We start from the raw sequence: 26,218 nt of genomic DNA on the forward strand, positions 1-26,218 counted from the left end.
ACAGATTAGCGTTCACTGAGTATCTGCTGACTGGAGAGGCCAGTCATTGGTGGGCGAGCATGAAGGCGATATTGACGGACGCTCAAAGTCCCATCTCTTGGGAAGTGTTCAAGACCAAGTTTTATGAAGAATATTTCCCAGATAGCGTTCGTTTCACTAAGGAGGTAGAGTTTCTCCAGTTGGTGCAGGGTGGTATGTCGGTTTTTGAGTACACCAACAAGTTCAAACATCTTGTTCGTTTCAATACCATGGCGACCAACGAAGAGTGGCAGTGTCGGAAATTTGAGAACGGGCTGAGGAGTGAATTGAAGTTGCTGATATCCAGCCTGTGCATTAGGTCGTTTCTTGCAATGGTTGAGAGGGCCAAGGTGTTAGAGAAGAATGTGGCCGAAGTAGAGCAGCAGAAGAAGCAGCAGCAAGCAACTAGGGGGTCGATTTTGTCCAGAACTAATATGAATCGGAGTAGGACGCCTTACGCTCGTCCAGCACAACCATCAAATTCAAGTGGGTCTCAGGCTATGGTTGTTGCCGGACAGTTTGGACAGCATGGGACAGTCAGATATTTTTGATGTGGAGGACCCCATTTCAAGTCATCCTGTCCTCAGTTGGTTAGAGGGAAGTATTGCAATCGCTGTAGAAGAAGTGGTCACTTGGAGAGCGAGTGCAATATGGGAGGACGAGCGGTAATGAGGCTGCCAAATGCTGGAAGAGTGCAACAAGGTCGGGGTGGACGAGCGCAGGCAGTGGGGAGAGTGTACGCAATCATGGGCACTGAAGCAGCCAGCTTAGGTACACTCATCATCAGCACTTGCTTATTGTTTGGAAAGCCTTGTTGTGTACTGTATGATTCGGGGGCAACACACTCCTTCGTCTCGAAGGCGTACGTTGAGAAACTGGGGTTAGCTGAGAGTGAGATGCAGTTCGACTTGGTGGTGTCAACCCCAGCGGCTGGTGAGGTTCGGACGTCTATAGTTTGTGTTAGATGTCCTATTGAGGTTGAGGGGCGTAGATATAAGGTGAACCTCATTTGCTTACCTCTTCAAGGTTTGGAAGTGATTCCAGGGATGGATTGGTTGGCTACCAATCGCATTCTTATAGATTGTGGTGAGAAGAGGTTGGTTTTTCCAAACGAAGAAGAAGAGTTATCAATGACGCTCAGTCCGTTGAAAGAAGACATCATGGAGGGCGCTAGTTGTTTCCTGATCATGACGCACTCGGATGAGGAGTTTGAAGGTTCTGAACGAACGTCCGGTCGTAAGTGGAGTGAAGAACGATCGGTCGTAGAGGAATTTCTCGGACGTCTTTCCGGATGAAGTACCGGGACTACCTCCTCCTTGCGAGGTAGAGTTTACGATTGACTTGGTGACGACTGTAGGACCCATTTCGGTGGCACCTTATCGGATGTCACCAGCTGAGTTGGTTGAACTCAAAACGCAGATTGAAGAGTTAATGGATAAGAAGTTTATCAGGCCGAGCGCATCACCTTGGGGAGCGCCTGTCCTCTTGGTGAAGAAGAAGGATGGCAGCTCTCGGCTCTGTATTGACTACCGGCAATTGAACAAACTGACTATCAAGAACAAGTATCCCCTACCACGGGTTGACGATCTGCTGGACCAACTACATGGTGCGAGTGTATTCTCAAAGATTGACTTGTGATCGGGATACCATCAAATTCGGGTGAAGGAAGAAGATATCCAGAAGACTGCTTTCAGGTCTCGCTACGGACACTACGAATATGTAGTGATGCCGTTCAGTGTCACTAATGCACCAGCGATCTTCATGGACTACATGAATCGCATTTTTCGACCATACTTGGACAAGTTCGTGGTCGTCTTCATTGACGACATCCTCATCTACTCCAAGAGCAGTGACAAACATGAGGAACACTTGAGGATCGTACTTGGCGTCCTGAGGGAAAAGGAGTTGTACGCCAAGCTTTCCAAGTGTGAATTTTGGATGAAGGAAGTACAATTCTTGGGGCACGTCGTCTCGACCAGGGGAATATCCATGGATCCGGCCAAGGTACGAGCTGTACTAGAATGGGAGAGTCCATGTTCGGTCACTGATGTCCGAAGCTTCGTGGGACTCGCGGGCTACTATAGGCGCTTTATCGAAGGATTTTCTAAGATAGTAGCACCGTTGACGCAGCTAACGCGAAAGGATCACCCGTTCGCTTGGACCGATCGGTGTGAAGACAGTTTTCAAGAATTGAAGAGGAAGTTAACGAGCGCTCCAGTTCTAGTCATTCCTGACACAGCCAAACCATTCGAGGTATACTGCGATGCTTCTCATCAAGGTTTGGACTGTGTGCTGATGCAAGAGAAGAGAGCGGTAGTGTACGCTTCTCGTCAACTGAAGATTCACGAGAAGAACTATCTGACACACGACTTGGAATTGGCAGCGGTCATCTTCGCGCTGAAGATTTGGAGGCACTACTTGTATGGATCAACTTTCCAAGTCTTCAATGATCACAAGAGCCTCAAGTACCTCTTTGATCAGAAGGAGTTGAACATGAGACAGAGGAGGTGGCTTGAGTTCCTAAAGGACTATGATTTTGAACTACTTTACCATCCAGGAAAAGCGAACGTTGTGGCGGACGCTCTAAGCAGAAAGGTAGTTCTCGTCTCGTCAATGATGGTAAGAGAACTCAATCTGGTTGAGAGTTTTAGAGATCTAAGGTTACAGTTCCACTTGGAACCGGAGAGTATTAAATGTTGTAACCTTAGAATATCCAGCAACGTCTTCGATCTTATAAGAGTAAAGCAGTCAGCCGATGAAAATTTAGTGAAGATTTTGAGTGCGCTCGGTACGGATCAAGCCAAGCATTTCAACACTAGAACGGACGGTCTCTTACACTACATGGGTAGGACCTGCGTTCCGAACGACGGCGAACTGAAGAGGATTATCTTGGAGGAGGGACACCAAAGTTGTCTTAGCATGCACTGGCATGACTAAGATGTATCAAGACCTCAGGAAATCTTTCTGGTGGCCGGGAATGAAGAACGATGTCGCTCGTTTTGTGGCATCGTGTCTAACTTGTCAGCGTGCAAAGGCGGAACATCAGAGGCCGAGCGGTTTACTACAGTAGTTGGAAATTCCTGAATGGAAGTGGGATAGCATCTCGATGGACTTCGTGACCCACTTACCCCGCACGGTCAAGAATCACGACTCCATCTGGGTTATAGTAGATCGATTAACTAAGAGCGCCCACTTCCTAGCGGTCAACTTGAAGATGTCAATGACGAAACTTGCTCAACTCTACATCAAAGAGATCGTTCGGTTGCATGGAGTGCTTTCGAGCATCATCTCTGACCGAGACACGAGATTCACATATCGGTTTTGGCAATCGTTACAAAGCGAGCTGGGCAGCAAACTTCAAATGAGTTCGGTGTATCACCCTCAAACGGACGGTCAATCCGAGAGAACCATCCAGACGCTCGAGGACTTACTAAGGACATGCGTCCTAAATCACATGAGCGTCTGGGATAAAGTCTTGCCTTTAGTGAAGTTCACCTACAACAACAGTTTCCAGTACAGCATTGGAATGACTCCCTTTGAAGCTCTCTACGGACGGAAGTGTCGCACGCCACTATGTTGGTTTCAAGAAGGAGAGAAAGTATTGACAGGACCCGAACTTATTCAGTAGACGACCGAGAAGGTGAAATTGATTCAAGAAAGGTTGAAGACGTCGCGGAGCAGACAGAAGTCCTACGCGGATAGAAGAAGAAGGCCGTTGGAGTTCAATGCAGGAGATCACGTTTTCCTTAGGCTGAATCCGACCACTGGAGTAGGCAGGGCAGTTCGACCCAAGAAGTTATCTCCCAAGTTCGTTGGGCCTTACCAAATCCTAAGAAAGATTCACTGTGACCATAACTTATACTTTCTTCAGTGCTTAAATTGTTAAATCTGACGGAACCAGTATGTTTCTGAAATACATCACCAGGATTCCTACACTTGGGTATATCCTGCCATCTTTGGCAACCTCCGTCAGTGTTGTTATATCCATAACACAAATCAGCCCTTGCAACATATACTTCACCATCCAATATCTGCCCAATATTTGATAACGTCCACGTTTGAACAGGGTCTTCATTTTTTGCAGTTGTGAAAGAGAAGGAGTTTTCGTCCCCGTTAGACACAAGGGTGTAATTCAACCTGCGTTGCGCACCCTCTGAAATGTACTCAAATCTATTGTTCCTCAGTTTCCCACTTCGCCAACAAACTTTTCCCCGTCTCCTTATGATCAATTCTTGTTCAACGTGTTCCCATTCAAGGCTAAAGGCACCGGGAGAGGGAAGTGCATTGGTAAACCCTGAAACCACTAACCAACGATGGCCTATTTTGTGATTAACACCTAACTTCTGGGTGGGGAGCAAAGTGTCAGTGGGATAATCAAAACTCTGCCACAAGAGAGTGTTTGTTCCATTAGGGTGAAGTTGTTGAAGCACAAAGTTGCCTGTGTCCAACAAAGTGGCCTTAGTATTGTAAATAGCTTTTGGTGGAGAATACAGGATTATTGGCTTCCCGCATTGAGATTCAAGACAAAACTGCAGAGTCCTTGTCAACAGGTTGGTTTTTCATCCAAACTTCAGGACTTTTATTTGAAATTATAACCAAGTATACGTTCTCACCACCAGTAAACGGAGTACAACCTAGACAATATGTGACCTTTTTTGAACATATTCCTGTTGTGTAATTCAGTGTACCACCAGGATTTAAAGTGTCATTTGTTGCTTCAACATGAATACGAGTACTCCACCACAACCACAAGTACATGAAAGCAAGCAGATTCTGTGGTTTATGCCTGATAGGGTGCTTCAAATATGGAGAGACTAAGCTGCACGATGGTTTGCACAAGTGGTGAGCTGAGAGTTATTCTTTCTGGAACATAAGAAAAAGAAATAGCAACATAACACTAAGTTGTGAAAGAATAAATGTCATCTCTCTCTCATCTTTCATACTCACAATGGCCTTACATTCTTCTTTGGGGTTAGCTTCAGTATTAGCCCCAAAACTTTTGATAGGCATCTCTTCTAATTTCTTGGCCATTTGGCCAACATGCATCTCCAAGTTTCTTATAACAGGTTCAGTGCTTTTCTGAGTGGACACAGATGCCTGCATGAATTGTTGGAGGGTCTACTCAAGCTTTGTAGTTCTGTCAAATAGAGAGTGTTGTTGTTGCCACTATTGTTGTTGTTGTTGTGGTGGTCAATTGAATTGTCCACCAGTTTGCCCAAATTGGCTTTGTCTTGTGCTTGGATGGGATTTCCACCCTTGATTGTAGTTGTTGGGATGGAACTGGTTGCCCATGTAGTTCACATTCTCATTGAGATTCTTGGGCACTGCACATTGACCATTAATATGATCACCACCACATGGATCATAGAGTTGTTGTTGAACTTGTGAAACATTCTGGCACTCCTTTGATGGTTGAGAAAGTTTCTTTGTCAAAATCTCCAATTGTTGAGTGATAATTTTATTTTGAGCAAGCAAGGCATCATAAGACTGTAGCTGTAAAACTCCCTTAGGTTGTGAGGAAGTTTTTCTTTCATTGTGCATCTCATTATCATTGGTAGTCATGTTGTCAATTAACTCATAAGCTTCCTCTGGAGTCTTGCATTTGATATTGCCTCCAATTGAGGCATCCAACATCAATTTGGTTTGTGAACACAGACCTCCAAGGAAAAGAATGACTACTGTTGCTTCATCAAAACCATGAGTAGGTGTCTTTCTCAGCAAGCTTTTGTATCTATCTCATGCTTGCCCTAATGATTCCTCCATGCCTTGGTTGAAAGAAGATATTTCCTGCTTCCCTTTGTTGATCTTTGACTGTGGGAAGTATTTAGTCAAAAATTTGGCAACCACATCTTCCCACCTAGTAAAGTTGTTTTCAGGCAAAGAGTTTAGCCATAGTTTAGTGTTTCCTCCCAGTGAAAAAGGAAACAAACTCAGTCTTATAACATCATCTAGCACTCCATTCAGCTGCACAGTGTTGCAAATCTCATTAAAAGTGGTCAGATGCTCATATGGACTTTCATTGGACAATCCATTGAACTTGTTACTTTTTACTAGATGGATCAACGCAGGCTTCAGCTCCATGCTTGTGGCGTTGACCGTTGGCTTTGCAATGCTGTGAAAACGGTAAGGGCCAACAACAGTTGCATAATCTGCCAAAGTACGCCTGCCTTCACTGTTCTCCATGCTTTCCTGATCAGATTGTAGGACCTGTGAAATTCGTTCTAGAGAAGGAACTCTAGATAGTGTCTTTCTCCGTGGTCTTTTACTAGTCTCAAGTCCTTCAAGAAGAGGTTCAGAACTTTTGGTGCTTCGAGTCCTAACTGTATTCTGCATAAACCAAAAAAAAAACCTAGAGAATATTCTTAGCACAAAAATATAAATAAAATAAAAGATAAAATCGAATAAAATAAAATAAAGTAAAATCAAATAAAGTAAAATAAAATAAAGCCAAAATTAATTAAGAATCACACAAATAGAATAGTTTAAACCGTGAGTCCCCGACAACGGCGCCAAAAACTTGTTGACAGATTGGCAAGTGTACTAAATCACACAAGTAATATAAAATGGTAAGACCAAGTATCATATCCCAGAGGACTCTCGGCACTAAACAGTCGTGTGTTAAATTAATTAATTAAGACTTAAAATAAACGATATCATTGGTTTGCGATGCAAAAACATAAAATAAAATATGAATGCAATAGTAGAGTAACACAAAGATGAACGAATGTCGTTTAATATGAGATGAATATGTTGTTGGAGTTAGATTTCACCAGGTTCCCTCTCATGTATATAAGAATTCCTCTTTATGCATTAATGTTAACGTCACTCACTAAAGTACTTAGAACTCAATCCCTCTGCGCAATAAGCCTGCCTTAATTCCTAGTTTGTGCAATTCCTAACGTTCGTAGAAAATTAAGTCTGAAGATCAAGAGCTTGAGACGACCAAGTACTCATACCCTCATTCTTGAGAAATATTACCCTTGGGAGAATTCAACAAGAACCTGAATTGTAAGGAACCTTCTGACACTCATGCAATTCATAAATCATGCAACTAAATGAGTTAAATAGAGCAAGCATTAAAACACATGAATTCCCTAAAAATTAATGAATAAAGCATATATGATTAAGAATAAATTCAAATACATGAGAGTTCACAAGGTTACATCATTCCCCAACAACAAATAGAGTTTAGTTCCGCATAGACATGGAGAAACTAGATGTACAATGGAAAAGCATGAGATATAAAACCCTAAGAGTAGAAGAGGAAGCTTTCGCCTCCAAATCCGCCTTTAGAGAGTAAAAGAGTGTGTTGTTGTGTTGCTCTATCCAGAGATACAAAACCTAGTGCGCCTGGGTCCTTTAAATAAAGTTGGAAAAGAGTAGAAACAGGGCCCGGTCCAAAAGAGTCGAAACAAAGCAAAAATTGGGCCGGATCAGCAACGCACGCCGCTCGGGCGCCCCATTTGGCCGCCCGGGCGGTGGACGTCGATTTCTATAAGGCTTGAGCCATCAATTTTGCCTGGGCTTCGGGTGTCCGACGCCCGGGCGGCGGCATTGATTTGTCCACGCCCAAGCCTCCTGTAGGTCGCCCAAACTTCGTGCGGTTTCCTCTTCTGGTGCTTTTCTAGGCCTTTCTGAGCTCTATATCCTTAGCACTTCATCTCTGCTTCCTGTATTAACTTATTTTCTATCAAAACAAAGAGAATTAGTCATAAAATCATCAAATTTAACCTCAACTCTCTTATTCACACAACTTAATGAAAAAGCATGAGTCCAAGCAAGTTTCTAAGTCAAAAAGGGTGTATTTAATATCAAAATTACATCACAGATAACGGATTTTAAATCGTTATCAATAGCACCAGAAAACAACTAGCCCTTCTCTTAACTCTTGCTTCAACTGACCGACCGACAACATCTTCTTTTCTTCCTTTGGAAACACCAACTTCTTCTTACCACAATTTATAAGAATATGATTGGCGGCTAACCAATCCATTCCTAGAATTACCTCCAAACCTTTGAGAGGTAAACAGATAAGGTTCACTTTGAACCTACGACCCTCAACCTCAACTTAACATCTAGCACACATGGTAGATGTCTGAACTACACCAGCTGCTGGGGTTGACACCACCAGATCAAACTGTAAATCCTCGATTGATAAACTCAACTTTTCAACACATTCCTTTGAGATAAAGGAATGTGTTGCCCCCGAGACAAACAACACACAACAAGATACTTCATGCAAAAAACAAGTACTGATAAAAAGATTACTTGAATTTGCTGCCTCTGATCCTTTCATTGCGTAGACTCGGCCTACAGCTTATGCTCGACCCCCACTCCTTTGCTGAAATCTCTCAGCACTCGGCGGTCGCGAGACAACCCTTCTGCCCATAGGACAATCTTTCTCATAGTGGCCCTCTCTTCCACACCGATTACATCTCCTGTATCCTCCCAACAGAGGACAGAAAGACTTGAGGTGAGGTCCCCCACAATTGTAACATCTTACCGACCGCTACGAGCCCTGTTGACCTGTTGAAACCGATGACTGAGGTCAGACCCATGTTTGGCCAAGTTAAGTCGAGCCTTCAAAAGTTGAAATCGAGTTGGACCCACGTAGGATCGAATCAAGTTGACACATCTTAGACAGACGAGTCAAAAGTATATCAGATTGAGTTGAATACAACCCACTCGAGCCCAATAAAGTCGAGTTAGGTCATGTTAGACCCTTGTCAGGCCTAGTCAAGTTGACTTCAAATTGGGTCAAGTGGAGTCAAACCCATGTTAGATCTAGTTAAGTTAAACCCACGGTACGCATCGTGCGAAGTTTGGCCCAACTTGTTGCGCCAAATCCAATAATTTCTTTGTTGATTCTTGCACATATGAACATTTATTCTATCAACTCCATCCAGATTTCCATTTCCTTTGTGGTCACCATCATTTCCAAATGCCACAAGCTAAATGATACCAAATATCAAAAGTCAAAAGTTGGCTAGCTCCAACCTTAGAAACAAAAGAATTCTTATTTAAAGACTCCAATTCAATACAAATAGTTGTATATATATAGTTCTGGCTTCCAAGTGTACACCAGAACTACACTTGCTAAATTTCTAAAAAACTAATAATAATTATTTTTTTTTTTAATTGTTGACTTCAAGCTATATAAGTAACTTTCAACAATTTACTTAAATAATAAGTCTTTCCATAAACATTTTCCTTTACAAGAATCCATTTAGATATGTACTTAATCTCTTATAATAATATCAAATTCAATTGTTTGCAGACCATTCCTCGTATGGGTTTTGGTATTAGCCCTTTTCCTGGTGGGTACCAAATTAGTGTCACTGGGATATTGTGTAGCATGGACATCAATATAGAAACCGTAATACAACATATTTATAATCTTCAAAGTATAAGTCGAGATGACGCACACAAAACTTATGCAATAAATCTATAAATTATTAACATAAAGAAGAAAAATCTGTATCTATTTTTTCTAATGTTATGTTCTGAGCGGAGAGTCCGGTGACAGAAGTTAGAAGACCGTTTTTTAAATTGGATACTTTATCGAAATGTTGTACGAGAATTGGTCGTTTCTACTTTAAGCTGTTGTTCTGCTTTAATATGAATATAAGTACTACACCACAAAGATATCCAATTTAAAAATATGGAAAGTGTAATCAGCAGGAGGGAGGGTTGCACAAGGGACGAGAGAATGTGCTTCTTCTGGTATACACTTGAAAAATAAATGAGAAAATAAAGTTAAACGAACTCTGAAATTTAAACCAAACTCACAAAGCTTGAAACAAAGTCATCCTAAGTCTTATTCCAAAGCTTAAACTTCAGCTTTGGAATTCCCTAAAAATTAATGAATAAAGCATATATGATTAAAAATCAATTCAAATACATGAAAGTTCACAAGGTTACATCATTCTCCAACAACAAATAGAGTTTAGTTTCCCATAGACCTGGAGAAACTAGATGTACAATGGAAAAGCATGAGATATAAAACCCTAAGAGTAGAAGAGGAAGCTTTCGTCTCCAAATCCGCCTTCAGAGAGTAAAAGAGTGTGTTGTTGCGTTGCTCTAGATAGAGATACAAAATCTAGAGCGCCTAGCTCCTTTAAATAAAGTTGGAAAAGAGTAGAAATAGGGCCCGGTCCAAAAGAGTCGAAATAGAGCAAAAATTGGGCCGGATCAGCAACGCACACCGCTCGGGCGCCCCATTTGGCCGCTCAGGCGGTGGACGTCGATTTTCGTAAGGCTTGAGCCATCAATTTTGCCCGGGTTCGGGTGTCCGACGCCCGAGCGGCCTAGCCTGCCCGGGCGGCGTGCGTCGATTTGTCCACGCCAAGCCTCCTGTAGGTCGCCCAAGCTTCGTGTGGTTCCCTCTTCTGGTGCTTTTCTAGGCCTTTCTCAGCTCTATATCCTATTTCAAGCTTGAAACAAAGTCATTCTAAATCTTATTTCAAGCTTAAACTTCAGCTTTGGAATTCTGCATGTAAGATGCATGGCCTTTGTCTGCACGTGTCAAGAAAAAAGGAAAAGATCAGTGTACTTCATCACACTGTAATTAAAATATGAAAAGTGCTCACCTTGATTCTATTTCTTAGGAATCACTCATGTTTATTGTAGAAGCTGTAATTTCTACTGCAGAATCAGTACAAGACCCCTTTGAAGATAAATTTTCATGAAGGATCTTTTTTCCGACATAGAATGTTGGTGTTTGAGGTAAGGAAACTATTGCACTTTTGTTTGTCAACATTGATACAATTTCAGACATGGTGGGTCGATCATCTGCATAATGTTCTACACACAACAGACCAATATGAATGCATCTTTGTACTTCATCAGGATCAATAGACTCCTTTATTGATGGATCAACTAACTCTGAACATGCACCTTCTTTCCATAACTCCCATGTCTGTCAATATTTTACTCAAATTAGAAATATGGAACAATAAGAAAAAATAACACAATGTGACTAATTTACATACATGTCCTAATAGATTTAATGGCCGATCAATATCATAGCAACCAAGGCTTCTTCTTCCACTAACAATTTCAAGTAACAACACTCCAAAACTATACACATCAGACTTTATAGAGAAAGCTCCTTCCATCATATATTCTGGAGACATGTAACCACTACAAGAAAAACTAATTTGTAACATGATGAAATCATTTTTATATATTCATTGAAAATGGAACCAAGAGAGTTTATCAAGCTCACTGTGTTCCAACAATTCTGTTGGTATTTGAGGCTGACTCATGTTGTGTGAATATTCTCGCCATTCCAAAATCTGAAATTTTTGGATTCATGGTTTCATCTAAAAGAATGTTGCTAGATTCATGTCTCTGTGAATGACTCTGAGTCTTGAATACTTGTGAAGATAAAGTAATCCTTGAGAAATTCCTTTTATTATTTTGAAGCGCTTCTTCAAATCTAGTAATTTGCCTCTTGTACCATCTTTCAATTGTCAACATTTATATTTTGATGGGTTAGTAAGTGTACCAAACAACGTTGACTAGAAGTTTTCCCATATAAGTATTCTAATTGACGCATAATAAAAGAACACATAATTAAAAGGAGTCCTGTATATTTCTCACCGAATAGATAGAAATCCAAACTTTTATTAGGCATGTACTCGTAAATTAGAATCTTCTCTTCTTCATAAATGTAACAACCAAGTAGTTGTACAAGATTCATGTGTTGAAGTTCACATATTAGTGTTAGTTCATTTTTAAACTCCACAATTCCTTGTCCAGATGTTTTTGAAAATCTTTTTACAGCAATCTGTTGCCCTGTTGGAAGAATTCCCTGAAATAACAGTAAAATAACAAATATTAAGTACTCTAATTGACACATTTTGTTAATGCATAACTTCATTGATTTCAAGTCACCTTATAAACAGGTCCAAAGCCTCCTTGTCCTAACTTATTCTCCGATGAAAATCCGTTTGTTGCTTCCATAACTGATGTATAATTAAACACTGTTGGCATCTTTCAATTGTCAACATTTATATTTTGATGGGTTAGTATGTGTACCAAACAACGTTGACTAGAAGTTTTCCCATATAAGTATTCTAATTGACGCATAATAAAAGAACACATAATTAAAAGGAGTCCTGTATATTTCTCACCGAATAGATAGAAATCCAAACTTTTATTAGGCATGTACTCGTAAATTAGAATCTTCTCTTTTTCATAAATGTAACAACCAAGTAGTTGTACAAGATTCATGTGTTGAAGTTCACATATTAGTGTTAGTTCATTTTTAAACTCCACAATTCCTTGTCCAGATGTTTTTGAAAATCTTTTTACAGCAATCTGTTGCCCTGTTGGAAGAATTCCCTGAAATAACAGTAAAATAACAAATATTAAGTACTCTAATTGACACATTTTGTTAATGCATAACTTCATTGATTTCAAGTCACCTTATAAACAGGTCCAAAGCCTCCTTGTCCTAACTTATTCTCCGATGAAAATCCGTTTGTTGCTTCCATAACTGATGTATAATTAAACACTGTTAGGCCATGTCCCTTTTTTAAATCATCTTCAAAATCTTCCATTGCAGATGATCGACTACAAGTTGCCAAGTATGCCATCTTCGTCACCTTCCTTCGACTCTTCTTCTCTGTTTGATGAATGTGAGAAAGATTAAAATATACACAAAGTATCAAAAGACTGAGCTTAGTGCTGTATGTACTAATCTGATTTTGAAGTACGTAACAACCTTGAAACACATATTTTCTCTTCTTTAAGGCTAGGCAAATAGTCAATAGACAAATTGCAAGTAGAGCTGCTGCTGCTACTGCAACTATCCATGTCCACTTTTTTTACCTGCATAGAATTTTTACTTAAGTAACAATGGATATTGTTATTATAAGTTTTGCAAAGACTGCTTTCTGTTAGCCAACACACAATCTTGACTGTACGTGATTAAGGTATATAAAAAACCTGATTGAATTAAATTTATCAAAATATTATGTTTTATGATGTACAAAACTGATTTTGAAGTACGTAACTACCTTGAAACACATATATTCGTTTCTTTACGGCTAGGCAATTAGTGAATAGGCAAATTGCAAGTAGAGCAGTTCCAAATCCACTTTTTTTACCAATGTAGAATGTTTACAATTAATATTGTAACTTTTCAACAAACAGCAATGACTGATTTCTCTTAGGGGACAAACAATCTTTAGTGTATGTGACTACATTAAAAAAAATAACCGATTGAGTTAAAAAATTAGAAAAAATCGTACATAAAGTAAACAGTAGTATAAACTAAAGAAATCAATCGAACAATATATTTAACTTACCCTTATGAAGAGACAACGTGTTCACCAACAAAGAATATACATCCAGTTCCATTTGAGTAAAAATCCATGAATCCAATGCAAGTACAATTACTCCAGCAACTGGCCTCACAATCACTGTGACCATAACTTACATTTGCTTCACTGCTTAAATTGTTAAATATGATGAAACCAGTATGTTTCTAAAATACATCACCAGGATTCCTACACTTGGGTATATCCTGCCATCTTTGGCAACCTCCGTCAGTGTTGTTATATCCATAACACAAATCAGCCCTTGCAACATATACTTCACCATCAGATATCTGCCCAATATTTGATAACGTCCACGTTCGAACAGGGTCTTCATTTTTTGCAGTTGTGAAAGAGAAGGAGTTTTCGTCCCCGTTAGACACAAGTGTGTACTTCAACCTGCGTTGCGCATCCTCTGAAATGTACTCAAATCTATTGTTCCTCAGTTTCCCACTTCGCCAACAAACTTTTCCCCGTCTCCTTATGATCAATTCTTGTTCAACGTGTTCCCATTCAAGGCTAAAGGCACATGGAGAGGGAAGTGCATTGGTAAACCCTGAAACCACTAACCAACGATGGCCTGTTTTGTGATTAACACCTAACTTCTGGGTGGGGAGCAAAGTGTCAGTGGAATAATCAAAACTCTGCCACAAGAGAGTGTTTGTTCCATTAGGGTGAAGTTGTTGAAGCACAAAGTTGCCTGTGTCCAACAAAGTGGACTTAGTGTTGTAGATAGCTTTTGGTGGAGAATACAGGATTATTGGCTTCCCTCGTTGAGATTCAATTTTCAGCACCCCTGAGCGATTAAGTGACAAAACTGCAGAGTCCTTGTCAACAGGTTGGTTTTTCATCTAAACTTCAGGACTTTTATTTGAAATTATAACCAAGTTCTGAAGTTTAGATGAAAAACCAACCTGTTGACAAGGACTCTGCAGTTTTGTCACTTAACCGCTCAGGGGTGCTGAAAATTGAATCTCAACGAGGGAAGCCAATAATCCTGTATTCTCCACCAAAAGCTATCTACAACACTAAGGCCACTTTGTTGGACACAGGCAACTTTGTGCTTCAACAACTTCACCCTAATGGAACAAACACTCTCTTGTGGCAGAGTTTTGATTATCCCACTGACACTTTGCTCCCCACCCAGAAATTAGGTGTTAATCACAAAACAGGCCATCGTTCGTTAGTGGTTTCAGGGTTTACCAATGCACTTCCCTCTCCATGTGCCTTTAGCCTTGAATGGGAACACGTTGAACAAGAATTGATCATAAGGAGACGGGGAAAAGTTTGTTGGCAAAGTGGGAAACTGAGGAACAATAGATTTGAGTACATTTCAGAGGATGCGCAACGCAGGTTGAAGTACACACTTGTGTCTAACGGGGACGAAAACTCCTTCTCTTTCACAACTGCAAAAAATGAAGACCCTGTTCGAACGTGGACGTTATCAAATATTGGGCAGATATCTGATGGTGAAGTATATGTTGCAAGGGCTTATTTGTGTTATGGATATAACAACACTGACGGAGGTTGCCAAAGATGGCAGGATATACCCAAGTGTAGGAATCCTGGTGATGTATTTTAGAAACATACTGGTTTCATCAGATTTAACAATTTAAGCAGTGAAGCAAATGTAAGTTATGGTCACAGTGATTGTGAGGCCAGTTGCTGGAGTAATTGTACTTGCATTGGATTCATGGATTTTTACTCAAATGGAACTAGATGTATATTCTTTGTTGGTGAACACGTTGTCTCTTCATAAGGGTAAGTTAAATATATTGTTCGATTGATTTCTTTAGTTTATACTACTGTTTACTTTATGTACGATTTTTTCTAATTTTTTAACTCAATCGGTTATTTTTTTTAATGTAGTCACATACACTAAAGATTGTTTGTCCCCTAAGAGAAATCAGTCATTGCTGTTTGTTGAAAAGTTACAATATTAATTGTAAACATTCTACATTGGTAAAAAAAGTGGATTTGAAACTGCTCTACTTGCAATTTGCCTATTCACTAATTGTCTAGCCGTAAAGAAACGAATATGTGTTTCAAGGTAGTTACGTACTTCAAAATCAGTTTTGTACATCATAAAACATAATATTTTGATAAATTTAATTCAATCAGGTTTTTTATATACCTTAATCACATACAGTCAAGATTGTGTGTCGGCTAACAGAAAGCAGTCTTTGCAAAACTTATAATAACAATATCCATTGTTACTTAAGTAAAAATTCTATGCAGGTACAAAAAAGTGGACATGGATAGTTGTAGTAGCAGCAGCAGCTCTACTTGCAATTTGTCTATTGACTATTTGCCTAGCCTTAAAGAAGAGAAAATATGTGTTTCAAGGTTGTTACGTACTTCAAAATCAGATTAGTACATACAGCACTAAGCTCAGTCTTTTGATACTTTGTGTATATTTTAATCTTTCTCACATTCATCAAACAGAGAAGAAGAGTCGAAGGAAGGTGACGAAGATGGCATACTTGGCAACTTGTAGTCGGTCATCTGCAATGGAAGATTTTGAAGATGATTTAAAAAAGGGACATGGCCTAACAGTGTTTAATTATACATCAGTTATGGAAGCAACAAACGGATTTTCATCGGAGAATAAGTTAGGACAAGGAGGCTTTGGACCTGTTTATAAGGTGACTTGAAATCAATGAAGTTATGCATTAACAAAATGTGTCAATTAGAGTACTTAATATTTGTTATTTTACTGTTATTTCAGGGAATTCTTCCAACAGGGCAACAGATTGCTGTAAAAAGATTTTCAAAAACATCTGGACAAGGAATTGTGGAGTTTAAAAATGAACTAACACTAATATGTGAACTTCAACACATGAATCTTGTACAACTACTTGGTTGTTACATTTATGAAAAAGAGAAGATTCTAATTTACGAGTACATGCCTAATAAAAGTTTGGATTTCTATCTATTCGGTGAGAAATATACAGGACTCCTTTTAATTATGTGTTCTTTTATTATGCGTCAATTAGAATACTTATATGGGAAAACTTCTAGTCAACGTTGTTTGGTACACATACTAACCCATCAAAATATAAATGTTGACAATTGAAAGATGCCAACAGTGTTTAATTATACATCAGTTATGGAAGCAACAAATGGATTTTCATCGGAGAATAAGTTAGGACAAGGAGGCTTTGGACCTGTTTATAAGGTGACTTGAAATCAATGAAGTTATGCATTAACAAAATGTGTCAATTAGAGTACTTAATATTTGTTATTTTACTGTTATTTCAGGGAATTCTTCCAACAGGGCAACAGATTGCTGTAAAAAGATTTTCAAAAACATCTGGACAAGGAATTGTGGAGTTTAAAAATGAACTAACACTAATATGTGAACTTCAACACATGAATCTTGTACAACTACTTGGTTGTTACATTTATGAAGAAGAGAAGATTCTAATTTACGAGTACATGCCTAATAAAAGTTTGGATTTCTATATATTCGGTGAGAAATATACAGGACTCCTTTTAATTATGTGTTCTTTTATTATGCGTCAATTAGAATACTTATATGGGAAAACTTCTAGTCAACGTTGTTTGATACACATACTAACCCATCAAAATATAAATGTTGACAATTGAAAGATGGTACAAGAGGCAAATTACTAGATTTGAAGAAGCGCTTCAAAATAATAAAAGGAATTTCTCAAGGATTACTTTATCTTCACAAGTATTCAAGACTCAGAGTCATTCACAGAGACATGAATCTAGCAACATTCTTTTAGATGAAACCATGAATCCAAAAATTTCAGATTTTGGAATGGCGAGAATATTCACACAACATGAGTCAGCCTCAAATACCAACAGAATTGTTGGAACACAGTGAGCTTGATAAACTCTCTTGGTTCCATTTTCAATGAATATATAAAAATGATTTCATCATGTTACAAATTAGTTTTTCTTGTAGTGGTTACATGTCTCCAGAATATATGATGGAAGGAGCTTTCTCTACAAAGTCTGATGTGTATAGTTTTGGAGTGTTGTTACTTGAAATTGTTAGTGGAAGAAGAAGCCTTGGTTGCTATGATGTTGATCGGCCATTAAATCTATTAGGACATGTATGTAAATTAGTCACATTGTGTTATTTTTTCTTATTGTTCCATATTTCTAATTTGAGTAAAATATTGACAGACATGGGAGTTATGGAAAGAAGGTGCATGTTCAGAGTTAGTTGATCCATCAATAAAGGAGTCTATTGATCCTGATGAAATACAAAGATGCATTCATATTGGTCTGTTGTGTGTAGAACATTATGCAGATGATCGACCCACCATGTCTGAGATTGTATCAATGTTGACAAACAAAAGTGCAATAGTTTCCTTACCTCAAACACCAACATTCTATGTCGGAAAAAAGATCCTTCATGAAAATTTATCTTCAAAGGGGTCTTGTACTGATTCTGCAGTAGAAATTACAGCTTCTACAATAAACATGAGTGATTCCTAAGAAATAGAATCAAGGTGAGCACTTTTCATATTTTAATTACAGTGTGATGAAGTACACTGATATTTTCCTTTTTTTCTTGACACGTGCAGACAAAGGCCATGCATCTTACATGCAGAATTCCAAAGCTGAAGTTTAAGCTTGAAATAAGATTTAGAATGACTTTGTTTCAAGCTTGAAATAGGATATAGAGCTGAGAAAGGCCTAGAAAAGCACCAGAAGAGGGAACCGCACGAAGCTTGGGCGACCTACAGGAGGCTTGGCGTGGACAAATCGACGCCCGCCGCCCGGGCGGGCTAGGCCGCTCGAGCGTCGGACACCCGAAGCCCGGGCAAAATTGATGGCTCAAGCCTTACGGAAATGGACGTCCACCGCCTGAGCGGCGAAATGGGGCGCACGAGCGGTGTGCGTTGCTGATCCGGCCCAATTTTTGCTCTATTTCGACTCTTTTGGACCGGGCCCTATTTCTACTCTTTTCCAACTTTATTTAAAGGACCTAGGCGCTCTAGATTTTGTATCTCTAGTTGGAGCAACGCAACAGCACACTCTTTTACTCTCTGAAGGCGGATTTGGAGACGAAAGCTTCCTCTTCTACTCTTAGGGTTTTATATCTCATGTTTTTCCATTGTACATCTAGTTTCTCCAGGTCTAGGGGAAACTAAACTCTATTTGTTGTTGGGGAATGATGTAACCTTGTGAACTCTCATGTATTTGAATTGATTCTTAATCATATATGCTTTATTCATTAATTTTTAGGGAATTCCAATGCTGAAGTTTAAGCTTTGGAATAAGATTTAGGATGACTTTGTTTCAAGCTTTGTGAGTTTGGTTTAAATTTCAGAGTTCGTTTAACTTTATTTTCTCATTTATTTTTCAAGTGTATACCAGAAGAAGCACACTCTCTCGTCCCTTGTTCAACCCTCCTCCCTCCTGCTGATTACACTTTCCATATTTTTAAATTGGATATCTTTGTGGTGTAGTACTTATATTCAATATTAAAGCAGAACAATAGTTTAAAGTAGAAACAGTCAATTCTCGTACAACATTTCGATAAAGTATCCAATTTAAAAAACGGTATTCTAACTTCTGTCACTGCTAGAATTGTCAAGTCAGTCCCATTAACAAGATTTGGCCCTAGCCCACGTTGGTTGAGACCAAAAAAGCCCACAGGGCCAAAAAAAATTTTATTGAAAAGGCCCCAGGGCTAAAAGCCCCCAAAGTCCTATGGGTCAGGGCCAGCCCATGGGCCTTTTTTTTACAAAAATTTATGTACAAAAATATAAAATCATCATATCAAATTATACCAAACAGATCACTCACACAAGGCATTATGTAGGCACCAAAGAATAAAAAATCTAGTCAAATCAATCATGCATCCTTTCTTGTACATGGATAAAACAAAAGGCAGATAAAACAATGGATCATTAGCAACATTTACCCGTTATGTTTTTATACCGTGGAGTAGCAATCAAAAGTGCAATACCTGTTAATAGAACAAGCAGTGTGTTGGTTGTCCACGTTTAAAACTTATAGGCTGCCTATAAGCTAAACAAGATACGAATCCGGATCATATAAGAACAAATTACTGCTATAAATTAAGCAATAAAGCTTCTTTCTCATCTTTTTATAAACAAAAAGATAGTGATTAGTTTAAAGAGGTGCAGGGTTTGATATCAGAAGCAAAGCTTAAGAGATAACATTTTCCAGTGACAAATGTGGAAAGAAAATAAAATAAGGATCATGATTTCATAATGTTTAACATTGATGAAAATATTGAATAACAATTTGACAAAAGAGACAGTAACTCGATAAGCTTCACTTGCTCCCACCCAAATATTCTTTCAAGCGAAAGCCATAACATAATATCATAAAGCAACATGCTTCTTTTGCTTTCAAGATCTCCATGAACGGATGCTTTGACACAAGGTACATCTACACGGAAAAACTAAGAAATCACATAAAAGGTGAAAGGGAAAAAGAGAATTTTCACCAGCTCTACGCTTTGCCATTGGTCTTTGGAGATGGAGGGTTTATAGAAAAGAAAGAAACTTATTTAAAAGAATGATAAGTCAAAATTTATCCCCACTTGCCGAGGTTTAACTAGTACAATATTGTGAAAAAGGAAATGAATTAGTTCCCAATAATTTAAGAAAAGTTAGAGATAATGAAAATAGAAAATGTTTATAAAAGACTATGAAATATTGAAATGAATAATGAAATAGTAAAGAGTAATTAGTATTTTGGTTCTATATTGAAGGCAAAAATTCCACAGTTCTTGCAATGCATCAATACAATTCAAGGAGCAATTTGGTTTTAAAATAACACAACATATACAACATCTTTCTCAATGATTAATCTCAACTACTACTAAAGACATTAAAAAACTAAAATAGACATGATACCATCTCCAGACATTTTCATTAAAGTACCTATGCTGAAGTAATTATAGTACATGCCTTCATAACTTGCAACTGTCTCCATCCTTAATTTCAAAGCTCTGCACACAAAAAATTGCATATTACAATTCCCCAACAACAGCAATTGAGAAAAAAAGTTACAAAAAAAGTGGGAAAAGTTGCATGTTGAAGCAAATATTTTGCAGTCTTATCCAACTTTATAGTAAAAACAACCCTATGTGATATTTTTAAGAATTATACTTTTTGGGTGTATTTTTAAGGGATAACCAAACATGATGAGAGCGTTATGTATGTTCTTGGTATTAAGGAAGCTGCGAAGAAGAAGGTACAGTTTGGTTCTTCCAAACATGGTTTTCAATTTGAAGTTCTAGAATTTGTTAAAGCATGTTCCGTTTTCAGATCCAATTTCTTTTGGATTATAATTAGATTTTTAAAAGTGTTTCTAAATTAGAAGGAGATAAATTGAGTCAACTCATCATACCCACTCTCCCATGAACTCACTCAACATTGAAGAACTATAAATACTTAAAATTAGTAACATTACAAATAAATCACTCAAGAAAAAAGAAAAAAAAATCCAGAGAGACTTTGATAAGGGGGGCAAGAATAAAACCCCACATGTTTAAGTAATCAGAAAAAATGCATTGCTTTTAGAGAGAGAAAGATATAGAAAAGGTTGAAAAGTAATGGAGAGATGATTAACCCAGATTGAGAAATGTAGAGAATAAGTTTATGATAGATGAAAGATGTGTTCATTTGGGAACCCGAGTAAACTGTTCTCAGAACATCACGGTGAAACTAAAAGCACGAGAAGAAGTATTTGAAAGAAAACCTAACCTCGTTCACGATTCTTCTTTCAACCACTCGATTGTTGATATCGTCGCCGCATATACCACCGTGTGTTGCCGTCAAGTGCTGTGTTGCCGCCGCCTGTACTGCTATGCGCTGCCGTCTCAGTAGATTGTTGTGGAGCTCTTAAAGGTAAACGTTTGTCAAGAAAACAGGATGTCCAGGGTAAACAGAAAAATGGGGTTTTGGGACTAGGGGCTAACCCGGCCCTAATTTAATCCCAACCCATTTTCTGGGGTTTTGGGGGCTAGGGGCTCTGGAAAAAGCCCCCTCAAAGGTGGGTCAAACAAAATGGGCCTCAGTGTAGAAAAGGCAGGGTTGGCCTTGGGGCTTTGAAAAAATTTGACAGCTCTAGTCACCGCTCAGAACATAACATTAGAAAAAATAGATATGGATTTTTCTTCTTTATGTTAATAATTTATAGATTTATTGCATAAGTTTTGTGTGCGTCATCCCATAAAGATCCATGAACAACAAAACCATTGAATATACAATAATAGCTTTAGCCACCAAAAACTGAGGGAGTATTTTGGCAGTATGTTTATTCTAGGTTAATTAATTTTCTATTTGTGCCAGTTTAATTACTATAATTAAATACTTATTCCAAAAGTAACTAGAATAGAGACACTAACGATTCTTATCCCACAAAATAAAATTGGCTTTACTTCGAACATGAATAAACTACTTCCTCCACCCCATAAAAGTGGTATTTTCCAAATCACTCGTAAATAAAAATATAATAAACATTCTAACATCTTATTTTTAATATTTTAAGATCGAAAAATAGTTTTAGATTCGAAAAACATATTCTAAATACCCATCCAAAACAAAAGAAAGAAATTTTCAGAAGATAATTTTATATTTAAAACTACTTTCCAAAATACTTGTTTCAAAATTTTGTCGTTTATATTTTCAGAACACAAAAACTGAAATATAAAAAAATTATTAAACAAGTATTTTGAAAGATATTTCAGATCAAAAAATACTTTTCAGAACATCCTGTTTTGAATTTTTTTTTCTAATTCTAAAATGAATTTTCAAATCCTAAATTTATTTTCAAATAAAAAAAATCCAATAGGAAAAATACCGCAAAGCAAGATGCGATTCCTGTTTGTCTTAGCTCAAAAGACTACAATCCGATTGTGGAAGGGTTGGTTGAACCGAGAAATAGAGATTAAGAAAATCAATGGAGGCTGGTTCTAATGTATCCAAAGCTATATAAAAAAGAAAGTTTTGCATAAAATTTATTTTTAGGAAGAGACAAAAAAATTGAATGTGGGTGTGGAATCTCGTTCCACTTATAGTGTTCTAGATTCAACAAGCAAATATGCAATAAAATAGGCTTTTGTTATACATGTGCAACACAAGTGATTATACCAGAAAATGGACTTCACGAAATAAGTGACTCATAATAGACAAGTTTACAGAGTAACTGAAAGGTGAAAACTAAAAACTTCAATATAAATTCTACAAGATAGAAGGGACTTACTTGTGAAGAAAGAGAAATATACCACAAAGTATAAATGTGCCAGCAACAAGAATCCAACCAATGAGGATCAAGCTGCAGTCATTAAAAGAACATGATTTAATGGCTGGTGATTAGATGGGACAAACTATTGAGAATTACAAAGTCAAAAAATAAAAAATAAATAGAAAAATGCTCAACTAGTTTAACTTACAAGTATACAAGACCTTGCAGACCAAATATTGATAATACTGCAGAAAGTTGTGACCACAAAAACAATCACATGAGTCGACAAAAAATCTTTATCATAGAGACAGAAACAAGTATTAAAACAGGATAAAAGAAACGTATAGAATCCAACAAATGCAAGAAAGAGCATAACAGTAGCAAGAATAACCAAAGCCAGTCTCCTACAGCACATAATATATAATTGTCAAAAAATAAGATATCCAAGTGTTTATGGTTACACTTTCTTTACCAAAACTATGCTCTGATGTGGCAGACAGGAGTTTTTCAAGAGGCTAAAAGTCAACCCAGGATGCCAGTGTACGAGGTCTAATGCAAGCTTCAGTTCTAAATAACAAATCAGATATATGATTCTAAAGACAATGATAACTCTTATGCAAATAAGCTCACTGACAAAACAAGCAATTATGCATACAATAAATTAAAGGAATCACCTCATTATGGTCATGGAGTAGAAGAGGGGTGTCTGCCATAGGTGAGAATCCAATAGCTGGTAATCCAAGGTCACGGAAGTAGCGTGAATCTGTAGCTGCAGGAAAGACCTCTGGCCAATGGTTAATCATGTGGTATGCAGATGAGAATTTGAACAAAAATGATCACCCATAACATCACAAAGACAACAACATGGCACTATATAACCATCCTTTTAAAAGTCAGTTTATTCCAAAAACAATATCTATCCATGTCATAACCATCATCAAAATAGAAAAATATAAATCACACCAAACTCCCAACCAAGTTAAACTAATATATAATCAAACATTGAAAAGCCCAATCCCCTTCCCCGAGTTCCTTGCAAAAATCACCACGGGTTTAGATTAATTTCCATAAACAAGCATTAATGGTTGACAAGAAAAAACCTCGACCAAAGATATATCCTCGGATGAGCTCCTACATCTGCAAACGCACTGACACCAACAACCTTGGTTGTCAAATACAGTGTCCTTGGAAGAAGTTGAGCCATGGACACCTTCAGTGTCTTCTTCCTTAACCTTGCCTCATGAATGCCTCTAAACTTATTATCACCACCTTTTTCTTCCTCCTTCTTGATTTTATCCCAAAATTTCCTTCATTCCCACTTCTCTTCCTTCCTGTCCTCAAAAAACCTAATTTTTTTATTCTCAGAAACCCAAATTTTCTTATCCTCACAAAGACGCAGATGATATTCTGGAACCCTAATAGAGTTCCACCGATCGTGCAGGAAGAGTTGACGATGGTGATTTAAGAAAATCGATCGTTCAACTCTTTAAGATAAATATCATAATTTTTATACAAATATTTAAACATAGAAAATTATAAGAAAAAGGAAAAGGGTTTACCGAGATGCTTTTAGAGGGTTTTGAGAGCGGTTGAAAACGAAAACGAGAGAAGCTTATGTTGTGTGTCCCTGCGAAAAAGGAAAGTAAGAGGGTGAAGACGGTGAAACTTGCTGTCGTTGTTTCAGTGTTTATAACTTTATGTGAGAGTTATATGCAAGAAGAACGAAGAATGAAAGGAAGAGGAGAGCTGGAAGGAAGGTTGCAGAGAAATGTGAAATAGAATTAAGGCTCGAGAGGAGAGGTCGAGAGAGAAGAGAGGTGGAATGAAAGTTGCAGGGAATAAAGGTGGAATTAGGGTTCTCGAGAGAGAGAGGTCGAGGGTTCCGTGACTAGTAAATTCAATTTCTTTTTAAAAAATTATGTTCTGTTTTGTGTGTGCGTGTTGCATGTATAAATGTGTTTTGTTTTATCTGTTTCGTAATTTTTAGTTTTTAGTTTTTTACTTTCCATGTCTATCTATTTTAATTATGGGAATAGTGCTTATTCTGCGAGTGCCTATAATTATGATTCTCCCTCTGCATGGTATTGTAATTCTGTTGACTTTTCAGTTGAGAAAAATATGGCTCATCCTCCAACTTTTGAGAGCTCTCCTTGGGAGCCAGTTCCACCAAATAGGGAAGGTGATCATCTTTATCTCAACACTGGAATGATAAAAATGCTGTCCCAGTTTCATGGTTTTGTAGGTGAATGCCCACATGAACATTTGGAAAATTTCTATAGAATTTGTTCTACAATGAAACCTCCAAATGTCACAGATGATCAGGTTTTCTTAAGGGCATTTTCGTACTCATTAAAAGGAGCAGCAAGGGATTGGAAAGATCGTCTTCCTCGAGGATTCGTCATCAGATGGGAAAATCTTAAGAGTCAATTTCTGAAGAAATTTCCCCGTGTGCAAAATAGTTACAACCACGATTCTGGACGGAATGACATAAGGTTGGGATGGTATGATACTCCACAGAAATATCAGGAAGCACCATCTCAGGATACTTTTATCCCTCCGCCAGTCCCACAATACGAGAGTCAACAGTATGATGCTCCTACTCAAATAGCTCCTCAGCCTTCTACTTCTGAACCCACATTGAAGGAGTTAATAGAGCAGATGACCATACAGAGAATTCAGTTCGAAAATCCAGCAGGAAACTCAAGCTGCCATGAAGAATATGACTGATCAGATCAGGCAGATGGCCACTCTTGCACCTAAAGAGACTGATGAAGATTTTGAGGCCCAGGCAGGAATAAGCAGTACTTCTGAGATAGGTAGACTACCTTCATCTTCCCACACTCTAGCAATCTTCAAGGAAGAGGAGGTAAGCATACCTCAATTTGATTATATTGATGATTATATTGTTGAGGGGTATGTTGATGATTATATTCTTAATGAGCATGTGTTTAATTTTCCCTCTGTGCATGATGAGAACCACTTTTTGATGTCACATCCAAATGATTATTCTCCATGCATTGAACATGAATTTGAGTCTGTGGTTGATATAGTTTGTAATTTTGAAATTGATTCATGTTCTGAGGATGTATCTGAGGTTCAGCCTGTTACATTGGATTTGGGTGTTATACCCCTGCATGAAATTTCTGTGGAACCAAATTGCACTAACCCTATTGCAGGAGACACAAATGAATTTGACCAACATGCACCCATGCTGGAAGACAAAGGTGTCAGCATTCACAAAAGTTTCAACAGTAATAAGCACCTGCTGAACCGGCTCATCAACAATCACTGTTCAGATCCAGCTGTGGAAAACATTTCACTGCTAGATCAGATCTGGAGGATGAAGCAGTTCGTCCTCAAAACTTCCTGGCTGGATACTGAAGTGGCAGATATCTCCCTACAAGTCCAAAATTGGCAGCTTCCACCATAACCTACGGGAGTTTGCATTTTCTTTCTCTCCCTTTTTCCTACTTTTATTGCACTTGTCCATCATATGTTTCCTGTTTTGATTGCTGATGTATGCGTAGAACACATTGAGGACAATGTGTAGTTTAAGTGTGGTCTATTGGGAGAGACTCTGATTTTTCTTTGTTTTGTGTGTTAAATTTTTTGTTTTGAGTGTTAAATTTTTTCTGTTTTAAGTTGTTTTTAGTGTGTTTTGGGTGAAA

The 26,218-nt window shown here is 38.1% G+C and overlaps 1 protein-coding gene, 1 long non-coding RNA gene and 2 pseudogenes across 10 annotated transcripts; 2 read left to right on the plus strand and 2 right to left on the minus strand.

Annotated features, from left to right (window-relative positions):
* Positions 1-686: 686 nt before the first annotated feature.
* LOC148195988 (uncharacterized) lies at positions 687-1,313 on the plus strand. Its single transcript, XM_088095343.1, has one exon. The coding sequence runs from the start codon at positions 687-689 to the stop codon at positions 1,311-1,313; it is 627 nt and encodes a 208-aa protein (XP_087951469.1).
* A 1,665-nt stretch (positions 1,314-2,978) lies between these two features.
* Positions 2,979-24,583, minus strand: LOC148195989 (uncharacterized). Of its 8 annotated transcripts, XR_015780824.1 has the most exons (9): positions 24,110-24,583; positions 23,225-23,319; positions 22,759-22,795; positions 22,569-22,640; positions 21,068-21,204; positions 20,243-20,310; positions 19,252-19,296; positions 3,249-7,705; positions 2,979-3,214 (listed from the first exon to the last, which is right to left on the minus strand). It is a non-coding gene; the product is annotated as an uncharacterized LOC148195989 (long non-coding RNA). The 8 variants fall into 8 exon arrangements; XR_015780822.1 differs by lacking the exons at positions 2,979-3,214; positions 3,249-7,705; positions 19,252-19,296 and adding an exon at positions 19,528-19,745 and having other exon boundaries at positions 24,110-24,476; XR_015780826.1 differs by lacking the exons at positions 2,979-3,214; positions 3,249-7,705; positions 19,252-19,296 and adding an exon at positions 23,651-23,881 and having other exon boundaries at positions 20,036-20,310; positions 24,110-24,481.
* On the minus strand, positions 9,141-14,194 carry LOC148195990 (G-type lectin S-receptor-like serine/threonine-protein kinase At1g67520; annotated as a pseudogene).
* LOC148195991 (G-type lectin S-receptor-like serine/threonine-protein kinase At1g67520) lies at positions 14,245-19,292 on the plus strand (annotated as a pseudogene). Its single transcript, XR_015780797.1, has 8 exons — positions 14,245-15,104; positions 15,582-15,689; positions 15,789-15,988; positions 16,605-16,815; positions 16,956-17,192; positions 17,278-17,428; positions 17,502-17,830; positions 17,906-19,292. The product of XR_015780797.1 is annotated as a G-type lectin S-receptor-like serine/threonine-protein kinase At1g67520 (transcript).
* Positions 24,584-26,218: the final 1,635 nt, after the last annotated feature.

The sequence above is a fragment of the Vigna umbellata genome, chromosome 7 (genome assembly GCF_029865625.1).
Source record: "Vigna umbellata cultivar VRB3 chromosome 7, Vumbellata_1.0, whole genome shotgun sequence".
In the NCBI taxonomy this organism is placed as follows: Eukaryota; Viridiplantae; Streptophyta; class Magnoliopsida; order Fabales; family Fabaceae; genus Vigna; species Vigna umbellata.